At 43.7% G+C, this 20,568-nt stretch overlaps 1 protein-coding gene across 2 annotated transcripts in view; it reads right to left on the minus strand.

Annotated features, from left to right (window-relative positions):
• Window positions 1-20,568, minus strand: part of GGA1 (golgi associated, gamma adaptin ear containing, ARF binding protein 1) — a 196,922-nt gene that overhangs the window by 74,981 nt on the left and 101,373 nt on the right. For both annotated transcript variants that reach the window (XM_086963036.1, XM_086963042.1), the window contains exon 13: window positions 3,763-3,950. In XM_086963036.1, the coding sequence (XP_086819162.1) occupies window positions 3,763-3,950 (188 nt within the window). The remainder of the gene's footprint in view (window positions 1-3,762; window positions 3,951-20,568) is intronic.

A 20,568-nucleotide genomic window follows, 5' to 3' on the forward strand; every position in this document is an offset into this window, starting at 1 on the left:
CACGCGGCGTCGGTGGAGCCACCCGTGGCATCGAAGGCTCTGGAATCGGCGTTGAAGGCGAATCCATAAACAGAGCCAATCGAATTCGGAAAGCTTCACGGGATGGTGCCGGAGACTGTCCATACGGCGTCGACATCTTCGGAGCCAGAAAAGACCAGGACGACGTCGCTGGCATGAATGGCATAAAGGGGGCCTAGGATACGGATCAGGCACACCCAAAATAAAAGCCAAGGGACCCATGGGACCCGAAGGTGCTCCAGAGGGGTAAGAGGCCCTGGTGAAAACACTACACATCGCACTTAGAAAATGCGAGGGATCAGAGCCCGGCGTCGGAAACTGAGGATAAGAGGCCGGACCTGGATCAGATCGAGGTATCTCAGAAGCCGGAGCCGCTGGAGTCACAGGAGGATCAACCCGAGCAAGGGAACCTCATCATCAGCCGGATTCAAGGGTGAGAATCTCGGCATCATAACCTGCTCTGGAGGCCCCTTATAGAAAGGAGAATGAGACGGAGTCACCTCAGGAGATACTGAAGGTGAGGGGGAAACAAAGTCCTTTTCTCAATGTCGAGGAGCTGGAAAAGGTGACCTTGACACCACCGACTTCGAAGACCGGCGTCGAGAAGCAGGTCTCCTCTTCTTCTTGCGTTTCTTCTTGGAGTCGTTCGAAGTCGAAGAACTAGATTTTGACCTTTTTGACTCTTCTTTTCTTTTCTAGCTTTGGCCAAGTAGAGTTTGGCCTCTCCCTCCTTTAACGCCTTCGGATTCATCTTCCTGCACGAAGAGCATCCCTCGACGTCATGGTCCGAAGACAAACACCAAAGGCAATCCTCATGCGGATCAGTAATCGACATAGGTTTACCTCATTCTCTGCAAGGTTTACACCCTGACTTCCTCAGAGCAGACATCGCTGCAAAGAAAGTAAGAGATACAATAAAAGACACAAAGTATCCAATGAAGTATAGAGAGTCCCAGAAAAAACCGTTAGCGTCGACAGCGTGGAAAAAAGGGAACTGACATAATCACGCCGACGTGGTCTCCTTAAAGCTCCGGTGACGTCATGCAGAGTCGCGTGCAGAGCCATGACGCTATAACGACCTCGTTGGCGCGGACACCTAGGAAAAAATGCCTGCGGCATGCTGGCGCAGGGGATATTCATAAGGTGAGGAATCCACAGGCAGATGTATCCATCGAAAATATAAATAACCAAGGAGCAGTGCACCAGTAGAAGGTAAAAGTAACAGAAAAGAGTGAACAAGGAGAAGAATAAAGGAGCCGGTTGCACTTTCACTGAAGAAATATGATCAAAAGCAATTAGTGATCAAGAAGATGAATAAACGAGTTACATTTAGGATAGAATGGGTCTTGTAACCACAACTTCCTGTCACCTGAGAAGCAAGAATCAGAGGAAAGAGTTCTCAAATCAGGAGGAAGTTACAAAAAGAGCAGGTTGGAGTGGTGGAGCCTGTTGTGGTTAGGCTGTCTTCTATAAGAATAAATCCTGTTCTTCCCCAAATAGATTATGCAGGTAATTTGAGAGAGCAAGTGTATCAAACAATTCTTGAACAGCACTGCTGAAGCAGATCCAGGGTCCAAACAGAAAATCTATTGTTTGTGGGGGGAGAAAACAAGTTGTGGCACTTGACTCAGAATAACATTACACAATTTCTATATGTGGTTTTCTAGGAATAATGCAAAGTGAGCATTAAAGATCGGAAATGATGTGACACAATTCAGGAGCATTTGATGGATAACCTTAGCGACGTGGAGTACACATTGTTCACAATACAGTTCAAGCATAGAAAGTGAGAAAAAGGTGCAAGTTTGAAAGAAAAGTGAAAACAACTGTTGGATTGTTGGCACCAGAAGACACAAACATTGTAGTTCAACTCATACAATCCATGCCATTTCAACAGACACACCAAAAATCACAGAATAATGCACATCTAATCCATAAGTCGCCTTCTCTTGAACAGAAACGTCCTCCAGTATGCAAGGCCACCTTCAAGCTAGGATTCATGTCTGTAGCTTAGCAGCATGCGACTGATATACATGGCCTCATTATCAATATAGAAATGATCCACAAATCAAAGTGACCAAAAACGTTGGGGGTTTACAGAGAGGGTTGCGTACAGCCTGGTGTACACTGTAAGTTAGAAAATCTAGCAGCTAAATGCACAATCAACACAAATAGCTGCATCATCATTGCAACAATACACCAAATGCCAATTATAATTCAAAATTCTTGAATTAAATCCTATCCCTGCTCAACAATTGGAATCCCCAGCATCCAAAATTCTGCTGATCAGTGACTTCAACATACTGATTGACAGACACAATATCAGACCTGATTGCAAGCAAAAATGCACTTCAATGCATTCAGGCTGGTAATGACCCAACCCATAGAATGGATGTCAAACTTGATAATCTTTATACACAAGATTGAACGTCCATGCTTTAAATCCAACGTGAAATCAGTCAGAACATTAATATCCTCCATGATGTTATGGTGGCACTCACATCTACAAATCATAAATGAATGGACATCAAGAACCAATAAACATCACAAAGACTTCAGTGAGTTCAATGTCGACATTATGTATATCTGTATATATATTTTCTGTTGGACACCTGGTAATATTCAATGTGGGGCGTCATTGAGAATAGTTACCAAACATCACTCTTTCTTAACAAGAGAACACCAAAGAAGCAGAGAAAACGCAGACAAAGCCCCAAAATTGACAATTTTTTTTAAAAAGATCAGTAGAATAGGTTGTCAGAATACCATTATGAAAATCCAAAAACGTATTTTAACACCAACATTCATAGGTTAAGAAACCACAATATTGACATTTTGAGCATCGATGAAAAAATCTGACCAGTATTGAAGCCCCAAAAATATCCCTTATGACATAGCAATACTGTGAAAACCTATTACAATGTTTTAATCAAATATATAAAGATCTGTGATGCAATTGTACATTCCCTCTATCATCTCCACACCTTTAGTTCTACTTAAAGCCCTGAATAAATCCTCGTCTTCAACCCAGTACACGAGGAGGAAATATCCATTTAGCCTCACAAATCAAAGCGACTAAGCTGCTAGTGGAACCACGCCTTCTTCTCCCTGGCCAATGACACGACCACCTTCATTACTCCTCCCTGCAATCGGGCACACATATTTGTTAACGGAAACATCACCCCTCTTCTAAAGAAAAGCACAGCCCTAAAAGACATAGCTAACTACTGCCCAAACTCTAATCTTTCACATGCTAGCCTAATTCTGGAGAACTTGTGTTTTCCAAAAAGTTTTTTATTCTGTACCTTTGCGGTTTCTGAGCGCTAGGTGGAAGTATTACCCAATGTAATGGTATTCAATGTAAGGATATCTAAAGGATGTCCTTACCAGGATTGGACCTCCTTTCCTACAGAACACTATATGTCAGCGGCGAAGCTTTAACTCAATGAGTTAACTTGCTGCATACAATGCCTCACCATGACTTGCCACTAGGTGTCACAGGGGCACAAGATATTTACCTTTAGCATGATCTCAGACAAGACTGACCCATCCATGGGATGTCAGTGGCACACTTTTATCTATCTGTTCCCTTTGTAAGCTTCATCCCTGTGATATGTAGTAACTAAACAATGGCAATATCTCATTAATAGCAAGGGTGCAAACCCGTAACTGCCATATACATTGGACCCATTCCCAAAGTACTTTCCATTTCTAGCTCAGTATTGAAGCTGTGCACTCTCTTACCACCGCACGTGCTGGGAATCTGGGGGCAAGGATTGTTGGAGAAGAGTCTTCCCTAGAAGGTCTAGATCTTCCAGCGCCGCTGTCCGGCTGGGTGCTGCAGGTGCTGTGGGGGGCTCTGTGAGGGTTGTGGGGAGCCGGGAAGGAAGTATTGGTGCAGCTGTCGTCTGCAGCTCACTGCTCTCCGATGACTAGTAAAGAGGAAATGAGACAAATACATTAAATGAAATATAGTTGACACAGGGAGAAAATAAGAAGGGTGACATAAAAGTAAGGGTAATCTTACCCCAAAAACTTTTTAAAACCTCATTCCATTTTCATACTTAAGTAAAAATCTGTTTCCCTGAGCGGTTAACCCCTTGTATGCTTGTGACAGCCGGGAGCCGTCACGCGTCATGGAGGGCGTGTGCGCAGGACAGCTCCCGGCTGTCCAAATCCTGCCCACTTAGTAAAACCCCACGCGAAAATTTGCGCCGCATGCAAGGGGTTATGGGTGCCATTTTTAGGTCTCGCCTAGCGACGAAGCGCATGCGCTACTCGCTCCTGGCAAGATCTATTGTCGTAGCTTTAGCTTGCGAAGTGAGGGTGGAAGTTCCAGCCATGCTTCTTATTGGCGCGCCTTCCAAATCCGTGCTTTGGTTCCCTCCCTGTCTTCGTTCGGCGTGCCTGTTGAATCGGGCATGTGCACGCGTATGCTATGCGAGCACGGCACGCTGCTTTGTTGCATTTTGTATCTCTTGCAAAGGGGGACAGGAGAAGTGCACGCGTACAGCATGTCTTTCGCTCTCGGCGTTTGAGCATAACGCGCGCAAGGCGCGCTTTCACTTTCGGCAAGTCACCTGGCATTAGTAGAGTTGATGCACGTATCGCAAACGTGTAAAGTGATTAAGCTGTCAAATTCGACCACGGTTTCTTACCTGGTAATCGGCCTCACCAGATCTCTCTTTTTCACTTTCTCATCTAATCTCCACTCTGTTTCTCGTTCTACGCCACCCCTTCTCTGAGTCATGCAACGTATATAAGAATTGTTAAAATCTGAAAGTGTCACTTGTTTTCCACGGGAGGAAGTGTCCACTTCATAGTGTATGCACAATTCGTTTGGTGCTCGCTGAGTCCACAAACCAACTCCGGCAAAATGACTATCCATATCATTGTATCGAAGAGGGTGAACATTCAGTCCATTTTCTACAGAGGAATCACATTGGCATAACAGTTTGATTTTCACTGAGTTGTGGTGAGGATTTCAGGTGGTGTGTTTTCTGAAAACAATAATACTCAGTGGGTGTAAATGTTGTCAATTTTACAGATTTGTTTGTCCACGAAGTAAAGGTGAGTGTGCAAATAGGCTTTCTTAAAAACACAATAAATTACTGCTCTTTCGTCATGAGACTTCACATCGCTTTCCACAGCATTCTTACTACCCCCACCGAGCATTCAGATACCTTCCCAATCCACAGAGTCAGAGACCTCTGCAGCGCGTTCATTAAAGGCTGAGCAAGGCTAGCGACATCCAGTTGTGTAACCAGAGATTCTCAGACTGGTGGCTCGGAGTTATACGCTATATTGCTGCGCCGTATTTTTACCCAATAGCACCAGAGATCTCAGGTTTTCCAACTCTACCCATGCGTTTCCCAGAAAGTACAGTTTGTCTTTGCATTCTGGAACTTGTAGATAGGTGGGACTACAAGTCCCAGAAAGCAATAAAAAAAACGTGGGTCGGATTGGATGGGCACTGACCCAGGAAATACTCAGTGTGCCAAGGTCTGTAGTTCCCTGCATGCCAAATGTTGTTGATTGAAACAGAAGTTCCCCCCTCTTGACATAAGGAAGGGTGAGGGCTGTGAGCCCTCCAGGATTATCAGATAGATTTGTGCCACAAGGATACAGTCTTGTGTTTCCCGTTAGCATTCAGATGTGTGCTGGTTGAACCGAATCAAGGCTGATCTGCTAAATGAGAGCTCAGATGTGGAAATGTGCGACCACAGAGCCATTTTTTTATTTGGATTCCCTGGTCCCTCTCACTCAAAGCATTGCAGCAATGGATCACAGTGATGTGTTTCCAGCATCTTCTGGACTCTCGTCACAAGTCCACCATTTGCCAGACAGCACACTGGCACTTCTACGTTCAAGGGCTTACACTCTGTGGTGCTACATTCACACATTCACTAAAATGTGGATGCAGCCACAGGGCGGTAAAGTAGCCATGTCATTTCCAAACTATATCCAGATGTGCACACAAATGTGCACACATTTAAACCCTGCTAAATTTTGTGATAGCTTAAGCTGCTTGTAATACTTGCTAACCATAGCAATTCAGGAAGTAGGCTGCAGCTGTTTTTTCAGCAGAATTATGGCCTGCGGGTGTTTCAGTCATCCTTCTAACTGCCTTACAAAAGCTGTATAGTGAAGTCATTGAAAGGTCAAAGCCAGCTCCCTGCACAAAAAGGGAATTATTGACACTGATCTGAAATTCGCATGGAATTTGAAATACATACCTGGAGTTACTAACTGACCGCACTACACAGCATTAGTGTGATTGCTGATGTGTTAGTGAGGTTAAGGCTGGCCTCAGTGCTCAAACGTCACTTATTAAATCATGACATTTAATTTTGATGAATCCGGTAAGTCACAAGTTACTCTTGTTTTCTCTGCTCTGGGTCTAGTGTCATGTGATGTAATTTCCTGTGATTTCCTCATCGGGTCTAAAGGTCAAGTGATGGTATTTATATCCTAATAGACTTTTTGAAACTGTAGAAATCTGCCCTGTCACAGAAGGTGGGCAAGTGTTATTAATTTCAATAAAGTAGAGACCCCGGGGCCTTGTACGGGAAGGCTGGAGTGCACCGTGTGAGCAGTCCCTTTTAGTGGGAATTTTGAGATGCGGGTTTCCTAGGGGGCTTCTGTGCGCCTTCAATCTTTGGAAAGTGGATGGGCGGCATTTCTGGAAATCAAAATAGAGGTGCAATGCTTTATTTTCTTTCCTTGGCACTCTGCTACCTTCTATTTGGGGTTGTTTGTCTTAAGCATTCAAATATCGGAGATTCTACTCATTTGATTTACTTGTAGAAGATTTAGGAAAATGTGCCTTCTGTTGGTGCTGTGATTTGTGTTTATCGGCAATGTTTCTCTCTCTGTGATCTGTTAACACTGCATTGTCTGATTGAATTCACTTCACTGTACCTTGTTACCGATTTACTCCACTGTAGTGTGATTTCTATACATCACTGCTGTGTGCGCTGTGTCTAATCTACATTGTGTCTGGTGTACTTGACTGCACTGTATTTAGTCCCAATGCTTTTCACTGAAGTGCTCTGTGCACTCACTGGAGCGAGCTTTGTGTCGGATATATTACGCTGCTGTATGCTTGCTTTGTGTGACCACTATGCTTCCTTGCAGGTGCCTTGGCTGCATTCTGCTCAATCCTGATGCTTTTCAATGCATTGTGTTTTGGCATAATGTCACTATCCTGCGCAATGCTCTTGATTCACCTCACTCCAATGGACTGTGTGCTTGTTGTTCTTTATAAATAAACAAAGGGAAATGCCAATACTGAACGTTTCTTTAAATAGGTAAAATAACCACCAGGGCAAAGACCATCCGTCAGAGCTAGGATATGCTATTGAATAGCTTTTTATTATTTATTTTCATAAAAATAAATAATAAAAAGCTATTCAATAGCATATCCTAGCTCTGACGGATGGTCTTTGCCCTGGTGGTTACTTTACCTATTTAAAGAAACGTTCAGTATTGGCATTTCCCTTTGTTTATTTCTGATTTTGGCTCAGCCGTACTGACTATGAGCCGACCCCAGTTGTTCTCAGGATGTTGTTCTTTATGGCAGTGTTCCATTCTCTCAGTCTCCACTGCAGTATGTTCAGCCCCGATACTCTTCACTGCAGCATGTTTTATTCTGCACAGTGCTCTATACCCAATGCCTACTATGCTTATTATAACAGATGCAGGGCAGATTTTATTTCTCTAATACACCGGAGCATCAGTATACCCATAGTTGCTAAGGTTTCAGATTGCTTATGTGAGACATTTTCATAATTTCTATGGGAGCATGTGGCTTGAGGTACTTTTCCTGAAATTTCAAAATTTCTGATGTGTATTTTGAGCACCTAGATGATTTTTTGAAAATGACTGAGGGTCAATGGTAGTGAAAAGTAGTGACAGCCCTAAGAGCATTTACAGGAAATGGGGTTGGTGGTGAAATTTTAGTATGACCGTTTATCGATTTCTGACAATGCTTTTCTTCACAGGTGTGAGAAAGTGGCTCGATATGCACTGGACCAAAGTAAGGTACAGTGTGTATAGAGTCCACAATCACCAGAGGTATAACAGAGGTTAAAGTCAGGTCTGACCTTACTCTCTAAAGTGGTAGCTTGGTCGAGCAGTAAGGCAGTACCAGAGGACAGTGTAAAGCACACACTCAGTCAGCAAAAGGTTTCACACACTCAAGAACTGAACTCGAGCCCAATTGTTTTTATATCCAAAGATATAGTTGTTTTATTTTTAGAACCAACAGGTATCAAAATATACTTTTCTCGATATGAGTACTCTCATGTAATTACATTTTCAAAGAGGCAATAAACTTTGTAAACACAATAGGTACAATGGTTGCAGTAGGCAACACAATTCTAAACACTATTTAACATTGAGCTCAATGGGTGTTTCTACATAAATGCAGTTGATTACTTTATAGACAACTTTTGTAACTTCATAACTGGACCCTAGATTCAGTACTGGGGTCTAAGCTGAAAACAGTTTAGTAAAAACGTTTTAGTTATTGCAATGATTTCTAAAGAATATAAAGGTATTTTAAAAGTTGACACTTGGAAACTTTTTAGTGCAAAACCAACAATGTTATCCTATGGAAGGAAATTCAAAGCACAGGTAAAGTAGGTTCTCTTTACTTTCGTAATCCAGTACTGGACTGCTAGGTTCAGCACTGGGGACTAAGACAGGTAAGTAATTACGTTTTAGTAGTTGGTACGATTTTTAAGGAATATTTGTAACTTTCAAAAGTAGACAGAAGAAATTTCCGAGAAAAACAGTCAATGGTTTCCTATAGATGAAATTTAGATTACTGGTAACCACGGTTGTGATTACTTTTGCGGTTCAGTACTGGCTAAAAGATACAGCACTGGCTTCTCTCCTGATTACAGGTGAGTACTTCGGATTTCGATATTCGGCTGATTTTAGATGAATACTTTAACATTTCAAAATTTCACACTTAGAAGAATTTTCACAGAAAAACAGTCAATCGTTTCCTATGGCAGAAATTTAGATTACTAGCAAACACGGTTGTGATTACTTTTGCAGTTCAGTACTGGGCTACAAGGTACAGTACTGGCTTCTCTCCTGATCCCAGGTGAGTAATTCGAAATTCGTTATTCGGCTGATTTTAGATGAATATTTTAAAGTTTCAAAATTTCACACTTAGAAGAAATTTCGAGTCAAACCAGTCAATGTTACTCTATGGCAGGAAAGTAGTCAACGGTTTTCAGGTGAGTACTCGACTGGTGAAGTTAAGGTTCCGGGCAGAGACTCAGGGGTCCCCCAGGGTCAGGTAGGTACAGTTGGTACACCCTCAGCGGCACAGGGGCGGCCGGGTGCAGAGGTAGCTAGGCCCAATGTTATCCAATGAGAGGCAGGGGGCCTTTGGTTGGTGGCTGCTGGCTAGCAGGCCACGCGGCTGTGGGAGCTGGGCTCCTGGTCAGTTGCTCAGGGCAAATAGGGAAGTTGGATGGACAAAGGTTGCACTCCCAGGGGTACTCAGGCGGCGAGGTGCAGAGTGCTTTTAAGCCGTCGGCGCTCAATGTTATTCAATGAGGATCTTGAAAAGGGAACAAAGGCTGCAGGCTCGGGACGGTGGATCTTCTGGAGGGACCAACACTTAGAGGGGTAAGTTGGGATCTTGTAGGATAGGTAGGCACCCAGGAGTTGGGCACAGGGCGCCGGGTTCAGGGTTGTCTTTTGAGGTTTTGAAATCTTACCCCCTGCTGGTCGCGTCGGAGGTGTCCTTTGTCCTGAGGCTGCAGGCGTCGTTGGGGTCGTCGGGGAGGGTCCTTGGGCACTGGATTCCTGGTCAGAATCGCCAGGGGGACGTCCTCAGGGTCTTGATTCACTCTGGCACAGGCCAGGCTTGGCAGGTGCCGAGTGTGCAGGGTTCGCGGTTCCGGGCTGATGCCAGGGCATGTTACTTGCTTTAAACAGTACCACTGCTGTGGGAGACCCAGGTAGTCCGAGTCACAAGGCAGTCAGGTCATCCGGGGTTTTTGAGGTTGCTGACCACTGGAGATGCCGGGGTTTAACAGGAGCAGGTTCGAGGGTCGACAGGCCGGTAGGGCTTGGGCCAAATCAGTTGGTGTCTTCCGCTTTTTAGCAGCTGCACAGCAGGTCTTCGTGTTCCTTGATCTTCTTTCTTGTTTCGTAATCTGATCTGTGGAAAAAGGTTCAGGATGCCCCTAAATACTAAATTTAGGGGCGTTACAGGTAGGGCAAGGGCAGGGACCAATGGGTCCCTGTCCTGGGGTGGGTACACCCCCTAGCCTGCTCCTCTCCTGTGGGAGGGGGGCAGGAGCCTAGCTGTTATTGGACAGGGTTCCCCATCTTCAAGATGGCCGGAGCCCGGGGCCGTGCATCACCTCGCCTCTCCCACTTGATGGGTGGGGTTGGTACAGGCTGGCACACCCCCCTTTCTGACGTAGGTTTTCCCGCCAGTCTTCCAGCCAGAGTGGGGGTCAGAACTGGTGGGGGCCAGTTGCTGAGTACAGCAAGTGGTCTGGAGAAGCTCACAAAGGCGGAATGCCTTTGAAGCTCCCCCTGCCCCTCCTGGAGGAAGCTTGGCACCTCGTCCCAGGATGTGCATTGTTGCAGGCCCAGGAGAGCGGGGAGCTCTTCACCCAGGGGTCCAGCAACAGGTCTGCTGAATGACAGCCTAGGCAGCCTCTCAGACAAGACGTGGATTGTAGGTTAGGTTTTCAGGGGGCATCTCTAAGATGCCCTCTGTAGTGCATTTTACAATAAATCCCGCACTGGCATCAGTGTGGGTTTAATGCGCTGAGAAGTTTGATATCAAACTTGTCAGTGCTCAGTGTAGCCATTATGGTGCTGTAGAGTTCGTAATGACAACCTCCCAGCACTATATACTCTAAATAGTATCACTGCACAAACAGTGCCCAGGAATGGCCCTGGGTACTGTAGGGGCACAGGGCTCAGGCACCTGTGCCCACACCACTGGCAAAGGGCACCCAGCTAGAGGGGTGGCTGATGTATGCCAGGGCAGTGGGTTTGTGGGCAGGAAACATGTACAGGGCCCCTAAGGGTGGCACAATAAGTGCTGCAGCCCTTAGGGGTCTTCTCTGGTCACAATGCCCTGGGTACCTAGGGTAACATTTACTAGGGGCTGAAGTGGCCAGAGATGCCAATTGGGTTTAGGCTTTAGTATAGTTTTTAGGGCAGGAACACAGGCCCTGGGTACCTGATTGGCAGGGACCCAGGGCGCACCAAGGAAAAGTGCATCAGGTATCAGGCAAAAAGTGTGTGTGTGGGGGGGGGGGTACTGCAACAGAAACTCACTTTCTCACAACAGGATTATGTTTTTTGTTGAAATTGCCCCTGGTACGGTAGATTGTTTGATAATAGACCACTAAATATCTCATATCATTTAATAGCGCTCTTGTTCTACATCTAGGAAACATGAAAGTCTGAATCGGCCGTACTCGGTTCTCATTCTTACATACCTGCCCTAGGTAAAAAAAAAAAACATTATCATATACAATACCAATCGCTCTAACTCTAATAATTGTGAGACCTATTGCATTGTAAATGCTTGTTAACACATCCAGTGCCAAGCACACTGCAACATAGCTGGCACTACGACTTTTCCAAAATGCTCAGCAAAGCTTTGACACAACAGGCATGGCGACCCGAACTGTTTCTTTCAGAAGGTGTTCACCAAAATGGGCAGAGCAAGCTTGTGGGTTCATCAAGTATTCATTTCTCCGAATGCTAAGCAAGGTACTATGGCTTTCTGAACTGAAGCTTTCTTAGGATGCTCACGAGTCTTCAAAATGCACAGTTTTACTGTCCCTATGACCTGTGAATTGTTGCTGTTTCTATCACTAAATTTAAACGGCACTCAATTTACCAGGGTTGCCAGGATGAAGGGTGTGCTGCCCTCTTCTGGATATCAGCTCAAATAAAGCAGGACATACGGGGGAATGCATGAAAAATTTACTATTGTACACAGTTTACTTGTTGGATACCCTCCTGTGTCTCACATTAAAGAGGGGACAAGTGACTAACAGTCACATAAAGAGCTTTTAAGGAAAGGCTACACTGTATTTATAGTTATAATCAATTATTTATTTTATTTACTTGAGTTTTATATAGTGCAAGCTAGACCCGGAGGTATCAGAGCGCTTCACATGAGGAGAGTTACATAGGTTACAAGTTACACATTGTTACAGAAGGTACATTAATTACAAGTTACATCCGTTGGTTCAAGGCGTGTAGAGGGTAAGGGGGTAATGTAAAAGGGGAGGGAGATTAAGCTCAGAATTGGCAGAGGAAAAACAAAGCAGACAGTGGGAGAGAGATTCAGGGGAGAGAGGAAAGGAATGGAGGAGGCAAGCAAAGAATGAAGGAGGGAAGAGGTGGGGGGTAGGAACACAGCGAGGAGACGAGGAAGTAACTGTGTCTGATGTCCGGCTGGGTGGGAGACGGCTCCCTTGGTAACAGGATAATTCCCAGTCTTCCATTTTGTGTAATTCCCATGTCGCGGTGGACTCTCTCAGAGGGGTCGTTGAGACTCCAGGGCATAGATGCTGGATCCCTCCCCAACAAGGGGAGAGGACTGCTTTGGTCATGTGCACACTTAGAAGAATGAAGGAGGGAGGAGGAGGGGGAGGGGGTAGAAAACCCAGCGTGAACACAGTGTCCGACTTCCGGTAGGAGACGGTTCCCAGTGGTAAGGGGATTAATCCCAGTCCTTCACTATGTGAGACTCCCTTGTCACTGTGGACTCTCTCAGAAGGGTCTCTGAGACTCCAGGGCAAAAATGGCCCACTCTGCCACCCCAGTTCAGACATTGCTCACTTTGACACTGGATTCAAGCAAGCCGGGCTGAGGACGGCTGGAATGCCAGAAACCGGTCCTCGGAAGCTTGTTTCCGGTCCAGGGAAGACATGGCTTGGCAGTTCGGGCTGGACTGTTCCCATGAGGCACAGGGTCAGACTGATTTGCATATAGCCATGTCTGAACTGGGGTGGCAGAGTGGGCTAAACAACGGTGATGGATTAAACCCAGATCTTTTGACTGGGTGTGTTTAAGTTTATTTGTTTGATTAATTAAAATCTTACAAAAATGTGACCTTAGAGAAAATATCAGCATCAATACACATTTAAAACATCATGCAAATAGTAAATGTAATTAAAAAGAGAGAGAAACAGAGAAAAATATAACTAGATAAAATTTTCGTTAAGACTTTTGGCAATCACATTTAAAATGTTTACAAAAGCAACATTCATTGGTAGGTCATTCGGGTTTAAGCACGCCATTATTGCTTGTCTACAGGTTCTTATTTCTCGTGCGTTTAACAACCTCCTGAGGATTAACCTCCTTTCTGAGACTACGGCAGGGCACAGACATACCAAGTGCACAATGTCTTCTTTTCCCCCCTTGCACAGTCTACATAACGTATGCCCCTCGTTTGACTTCCAGGGTGGAACATGACACAAACCTGGCCATAGACCAAAGCGTGCTCCTATAAATGTTCGCTTACTTTGGACTGACCATGCAGTATGAAGGTATGGTTGGACTTGTTTTTTTTTGTAGCCGTTTATGATTGGCCATGAGTGCTTACGTTTTACTAATAGAGCTTTGTCTTTTAGCAGCGATAGGTGAGTAACCAGCTTATTGATTGTTTTTTTAAAGCTTTCCTGCGTTATTGTGTTTTCCTAGATTGCTGATATTCCGAATTCTTCTTTTACGTTGTTTAGGTATTTCCACGCTTGCAGTTTCTGGTTATCTTTCACCTCTCTCCACAAAGCTATAGACAATTGATTATCCTGATCATTCTTTACTCTATTCCAAACTTTTAATATTTGGCCTTGCCGGACATATTGCTGATTGTTCATACCGAATTCCATCCTTATTTGCGCTTGTGAGGCATTACTTGGTAGGGTGAATAATATTTTATAGGTTTTTGCCACAGCATTGTTGATAAGTACGGCATCCTTACCGTTTAGCACTTCAGCACCATATGTTAAGGATGGTAATAGCTTGGCAGCTATGATTTTTAACAGTGGCCCGTATGACAGTGCAGATAGATTCTTTTGAAGGGTTCTAAATGCCGCAATCAAGCTGTTCGCCTTCCTTACAATATCTTCCCTTTGTGGTACAAAACTTCCGGTCTCATCGAAAAGGACACCGAGATATCGATAACTCTCCACTTGCTCTAGTTGTGTTTGTCCCAGCAACCATTTCATCTTTTGTCTTTTTCTTCCTGTCACAACCATTATTTTTGTTTTAGTCTCGTTTATTGTCATTTGGTTATCCTTTGCATATTTAACTGTACGATCGATCAGTCTTTGCAGTCCCACTTTTGTGTGGCTCAGCAATACCACGTCGTCTGCGTATAGCAAGTTAGACATTTGTTTTCCAGCTACCCTAGGTGGATGTGAGTTTACCTCATTTAATGAATTAGTAAGATCGGCCACAAATAAGTTGAAGAGTAAAGGTGCAAGCACGCATCCCTGCTTAAGGCCACGAGTCACCAGTATTTTGTTGGTCAGAGCTCGGCCATCACCTATCCTCACCTTGACCCAGTTTTCAGAATATAATAGCTTAATAAGAGTCAGTGGTGAGCCTGGGATTCCGTAGCCCTCGAGTTTTTTCCATAGGAGGGATCTATTTACTAGGTCAAAGGCCGATCTGAAATCGACAAAACAAAAGTAAAGTGACTGTTTAGATAAAAGTGTCTTATCTATTACAACTGATAAAATTAACAAATTGGTTGTGGTGCCTAAGCCCTTAATGAAGCCGGTTTGGTTTGGGGGAAGTATTGACTTTTCCTTGACCCAATCTGTCAGGATTGATAATAAGAGACCAGCGAATAACTTGGCGTCCGTATCTTGCAGGGTGATCAGGCGGTAATTCTCCGGAAGTTGCCAATTACCCTTTTTGAACACGGGCGATATAAATGACCCTCTCCAGGATTGTGGTATTTGCCCTGTGTGGATAATTTCATTGAAAACCTTTGTCAGATAGGTGGCCCATAGTAGGGGGTCCTCTTTGTAGAGGGCGAAAGGGATACCGTTGGGGCCCGGAGCTCCATCCTTTTGTCTCTTTATTAAGTTTGCTACCTCAGTGATTGTGAAATGTATCGCCTGATCCGTTTCAATTGGTCTTTCAGTGGGCTCTTTGTGGCCCCCACCGTTGGTAAATGATTCAATTTCGGCGAAAAGTTTTTTTTTTAAGAAACCTTACCCAGTCCTCTTCTGATATTGGCGAGGCTATTACATGCTTGTTTGGTCTGTTTATTTCTTTAATAATTTTCCAAAAATCTCTGGAATTTGGTTGGTTACTAGCGTAAAAGATTTTTGTCCATAGCTCTTGTTGGGTTTTGTTTTTTTCAGACCATATTAATTTCCTCAAATTACTATTCGTATTTCTGAGTTGTATCCTGACATCCTCATTATCCGGCATCTTGGTTAGTTGTTTCCTCAATTTGTTACGAGTCCGCCTCACTTTTTTAATTGTGTATGGAAGATTGATTTTGTTGTCACTTTTTATTATTTTTTTTTCCCTTAAATTTCGATTTCTTATAAAAATTGTGTTTTCGTTATCCAACTCTACTGCCTTTTCGGTAAATTGTTCCCAACATAATATTGCTGACTGTGTTGCATGCTTTTCAAAACATTCAACTGCCAATTTTTGGGCCCTTTTTTCCACAACATATTTTTTATCCGGTTTCCAGATTAGTTTCTTATGATTAATTGACGTAATCTGTCCTCGTGTGGTTAAATAACTTTGGTGTCTAGAGATATCAAAACATAACTCCACTATTTGCTGGCAGTGGTCACTGTCGATTCGCTTATTGAGTCGGTAGGAACCAATTTTATCAAGCATGTCTAATGACATTAATGTGAAATCAATTCTTGATTTAGATTCGTGGTTGTGAAATGACCAGCCGGGAGGTTGATCCGTTGGGAACCTTCCGTTTAGAACACGTAAACCTATTGCCTCCAGATCCATCAGTAGGTTTTTCCCAATTAAATTTACCTTACGAATAGGACTTTGATCCATTGATTGTTCCGGGATGGACCATTCATAGTTTTGGGAGTGAACCAAATCATTCCGTGTCATGTTAATCAGCAAGTTTATATTAAAATCCCCTGTGGCTAGAATACTGACAGTCGGATCGATCATTTGTTGTTCCAGTAGGAATGATACTAGATCAAAACTTATGTTCTTGCGTGATGTCTTGTTTGGTGGAATATATATATTAAGTATTAGTAAGTTAATCCAGTTTTTTTGTTCATCATGCCCCATAGTTATCTTGACAGCTTGTATGTTCGCGTTGCTGGTGTCCAGTTGTTCGTGGTTGATTTTCAGGTCTAGACCAATAAATATTGCCAGACCCCCACTTGGGCGTCCAAACTTGGTATATTTGATGGCTGGTACATAGAACCCTTTATAACCTTGTAAGAAGAAAGCTTCCGTATTCCATGTCTCTTGTAGACATATGATTTGATAAATTTTTGACAGGGATTCTATTCCAGCGTTTTGGATTTTTTTTCCCAGACCATTGATGTTCCATGAACATATGGTTACTGATTGCGGATGATCTCTTCGCTCCTTCAATTTGTTATGGTTATGGTTATTACCCGGTCAGAGATCGTGCAGAGCATTCCGTATCCAACTTTCATTTATTTGCCGAGGTTCTACCAGTTTTATTTCTTCCGGCCTCTCCTTATTAATCTGATGTGATCTACCCTGTGGGTTTTTTAATATTGAATATACTGGGATGTCCGTTACTTCCTTAAGGTCGTTTTTTGAGAGATTTCTTTTGAACGGACTCGGGTAAGGTTTGGGAGGTGGATGAGCAATTTTGATCCCCCAACCATCGAAAATATCTTGCTGTTTTATAATATGCTCCGCTAGATGAGGGGTGTTGACCGTTAGGACTGTATGTGGCTGAGAGCCGTCCATATTATGTGCAAATCCCACCGACTCAATGTCTTTTGATGTTATTTTTTCTAGTGTGGGAATCGATTTGAATAGATGTAAAATATTCCCTCTATTAAGGATGTCACTAGAACCTCTTGAGTTGTATACTGGTGTCAATATTATTTGTGCCAATTTCTTTGAATTAATTGATACCATCTTATTTTCGCTTTTTTTTGCATAGTTTTACAGATAATTTATTTTTCCTTGTAACTGTTAATTCCTCATTGTTACTGTGATAATCTCCAATGTACCTCTTTTTGTTTGTTGTTTCTGCACAAGTTGCAATGTCTTCAGGCTGATTTCCAATACCAGGTCGGTGATCTTCCCTTTGGTAGGAATTTGTAAGATCATTCAGTGAGTTGAATTTTTCTTGACAAATTGTTCTCCGTATCCTTAGGCCAGAGCGGTTGTTTCCTTCGTTTAGTGCAGTGTTAGGCTCTACTTTAGGTAGCGCAGTTTGAGTATCACTAGTGTCGCTTTGTATATTGCATGGATAATTCCAGGCTATACATCCCTTTCCCTTTTGAGTATTTATTACTATAGGGTCCTGGACTGCGTTCTGGCTATCGCGTGCCTGCATATTATTCCCAAGAGGTAAATTTTCACAGTTTTTTTGGGGGTTTGGGCACATTATCATTCTGTTTGGTTTCTGTGTGGGTATTTGGCTTATTTCCAGTCTGGTTATCTGTCTGATTATTAAAGATATCATAGTATTTTTCACCTTTTACACTCTTGCCCTCGGTATTAAGCCGGATCTCCTCCATCTCACTTTTTGTCAGAGCTGGTTCTTCTTCGATTAAGTCTTCCGGATCGGAATCCTGAGATTCTTCTGATGGAGGGTATACATTTACTGTATTTTGAGTTCTTAACTTATTTCTAGCCTTACGGATTTTTTTCCTTTGTCTCTTTGAGAGTTTATATCCTTGGCAATTTAATTTTTCCTTTTCTGCAATTGTTTGTCCATAAAGTTTTTGCGTGTCTGCGGGTGGTGATTCAGTTTCCACATTCTGCCCGATTGTTTTTCCTTGATGTTTTGGTTTATTTATCTCTTCAATACTGCTTTTTTTTGTTTGAGTGATGTTATGCTCTTCAGCGGGCTGTGTGGTTTGACCTGCTCCGGCTTCTTTGCCCGTGTTTTTAGTGAGAATTACATCTTTTACGTCTTCCAATATTAAGTTTACTACATCGGGTATGGTTGAAAGTTTATTTATAATTGGTTCACAGGGACACTCAAAATAGTTAATTGCTGCGTGTTCTTGGGCTTTAGTTATTAAGCAGTTCAGTGCCGACAACTTTCTGTCTATTCCGGAAACTGTATTAGCCATTACTCCGAGTATATCAATTTGAGTATCCATTTTGTTTGACTGATATGTCAGTGCTTCTAGTATTAGAGTAGAAGTTTGGTAAAATATGTCCCATGTAGCTCCAGAATCGCTTTTTTCCTTTGCCTCTTTTATGGTGTTATAGTCTTTAATTGGACAAGTGACATCCCCGTTTTTCGGGGTCGCACAGATTTGCTCCCTTTCCCTGTAAGTTGAGTTATTGCTTTCAAGAATTTTTATTGGTGTAGGTTCTACCACATGGCTTTTTGATATATCCAAGTCGTTGTTTCTTAATTCAAGCAATTTATTTAGTTTTACCAACTTCGACCTCCGCTGGTGATTGTAGTAACGTTTCCTGTGCAATATTCCTGGGTTCCCATTCAAGCTTGTTTGAATGTGAAGAAACTGCTGCCAGTGTTGTCGTGCTGTCAGTAACCTTATTGCTTGTTTCATGGAGTTTCCTCTTAGTTATAATGTCCACATTAATCTCTAATGGTATTGACCTTTTCAAGTCTATGGGTTGTTGACCCATAGGAGTAGTTAGTACTGGGTCACCGATCTCTCTTTTAATAATGCCAGTTGGATCTGCGTCATTTAGCTGTAATTCGTGCTTTGTAGTATGATCTATAGGGTCTCTATCGAGGTTCAATGTTTCACTTGCTGCGCACTTTAGATTCATTTCTTCGTTTAAAATTTTTTCATTCTCTAGATCTTCTATGTCCATACCTTTTTCTTCAAGGAGACTTGATGGTTCAATTGGGATTTGTAATTGATGTTTGGATGTGTCTGATACCATTGACAATAAAACCCCGGTAGGATCGGTCAGGAAGTCAAATTTCTGTGGTATTTTTGTTGACTTTTCAAACATCCGTGCAATTGGTGAGATTAGAGTTTGGGTTTGGTTTAATCCCTTTGTCTGTGCTTTAATGTTTTTTTGTAACTTAAGTGCTTGGGTTTTGCGTGCCTTTTTGGTCTGGGTACCTGATGATCTTATCTTCCCAGAACGCATCCCTGCTTGCTTTAATGCCAATATTTCACTTAGGGCTGCACTCCCAAATTTAAGAAAATGATTGATGGTGGCCAAAATTAAGGAAAAAAGTGGTAGAGTTCAAATAAACGCTCTTCAGCCTTTGTACAGCCTTCAATCTTCTGTCATTGGTCCTACCCTTCAGCTCACCCTTGCCCTCCCAAGCCCGTCTACCCCAGAGTTAGGGCAGCTCCCGTCGGGGAGGGTACGGGGCGAGAGTCAGTGGGGTTGCGATGTTAATACTATAGTGCTATTTGCTTTTTCTTAAGTCAGTGTGAATACAAGGCTCAACACCGCTGAAGCGAATCTTCCAAAACTGCAGCTCAGCCTAATTTAAGAAGGGTTTTGAATGTTTATGTTTGTATATGCTCTGTATGCTCTGTATGTATTCTGAGCCCTTTATTCTCTAGACAACTGTCTGCTCCTACTGCAGATGTCTGTACCTTAAAATCCTTAAGGGGTTCAGTGGCTTTCTTAGCGCCGTGTTGCACAGCCCCCCTTGCCCTCTCACCTGATCGCCCGGTCACCTGTGATGTGGAGTGAGGGGCACCTGATATGTGCAGCTGTTATATCCAGTTTGCTAAAAGGAGGCTTCTGTGGCTTCTATGGCTCCTGCCTGCTCCTGCCTCTGCAGCTCCTGCCAACAGTAACGCCTCAATGGGGTCTTTGCGAGGGCTATACTGGATTTCGCCTTCTTCTCCCTCTGCTGGAGAGCCCCCAAGACGCCAAAGGATGCCAAATAAGATACCAAATTACCCCTCGTGGTACTAGCCGTGGCACCGTCCGCCAGTAGGGGGCTTTAGTCTCCTGTCTTTTCGTTTTGGATGTTTTCTCCGCCGCCAGCAGCTGAAAGAAAAGCTTGGCGAGACGTGCCTGGTTCCCCAGGGGGAGACGTGCACGCTGCGCTCACTCCACTGCCTGCAGTTCTAACACGGGGCAGTATCACTGCTGTTAGTTCTGTGGTATGACCGTATTAATCCTCGGTTAACTGCCGTTACAGCCCATCACTCGCTGCTCATCTCTGCTCATCTCTGTTTGGGTGCTCCGCCAACACCTCTGTGCGCTCAACTTCGTGTGGGCAGATGGCGCTCTCGTGCTCAACTCACCGGCGTCTGGCTTGCACCTTGCACCTTGCACCTGGCACCTTAGCTGACACTGTGACACTGTGACCGGCCGGCCGACTGGCGGGCGAGCGAGCAGGACTCCCCCCCAGTCCTAAAG

The sequence above is a fragment of the Lissotriton vulgaris genome, chromosome 1_1, assembly GCF_964263255.1.
Source record: "Lissotriton vulgaris chromosome 1_1, aLisVul1.2, whole genome shotgun sequence".
In the NCBI taxonomy this organism is placed as follows: Eukaryota; Metazoa; Chordata; class Amphibia; order Caudata; family Salamandridae; genus Lissotriton; species Lissotriton vulgaris.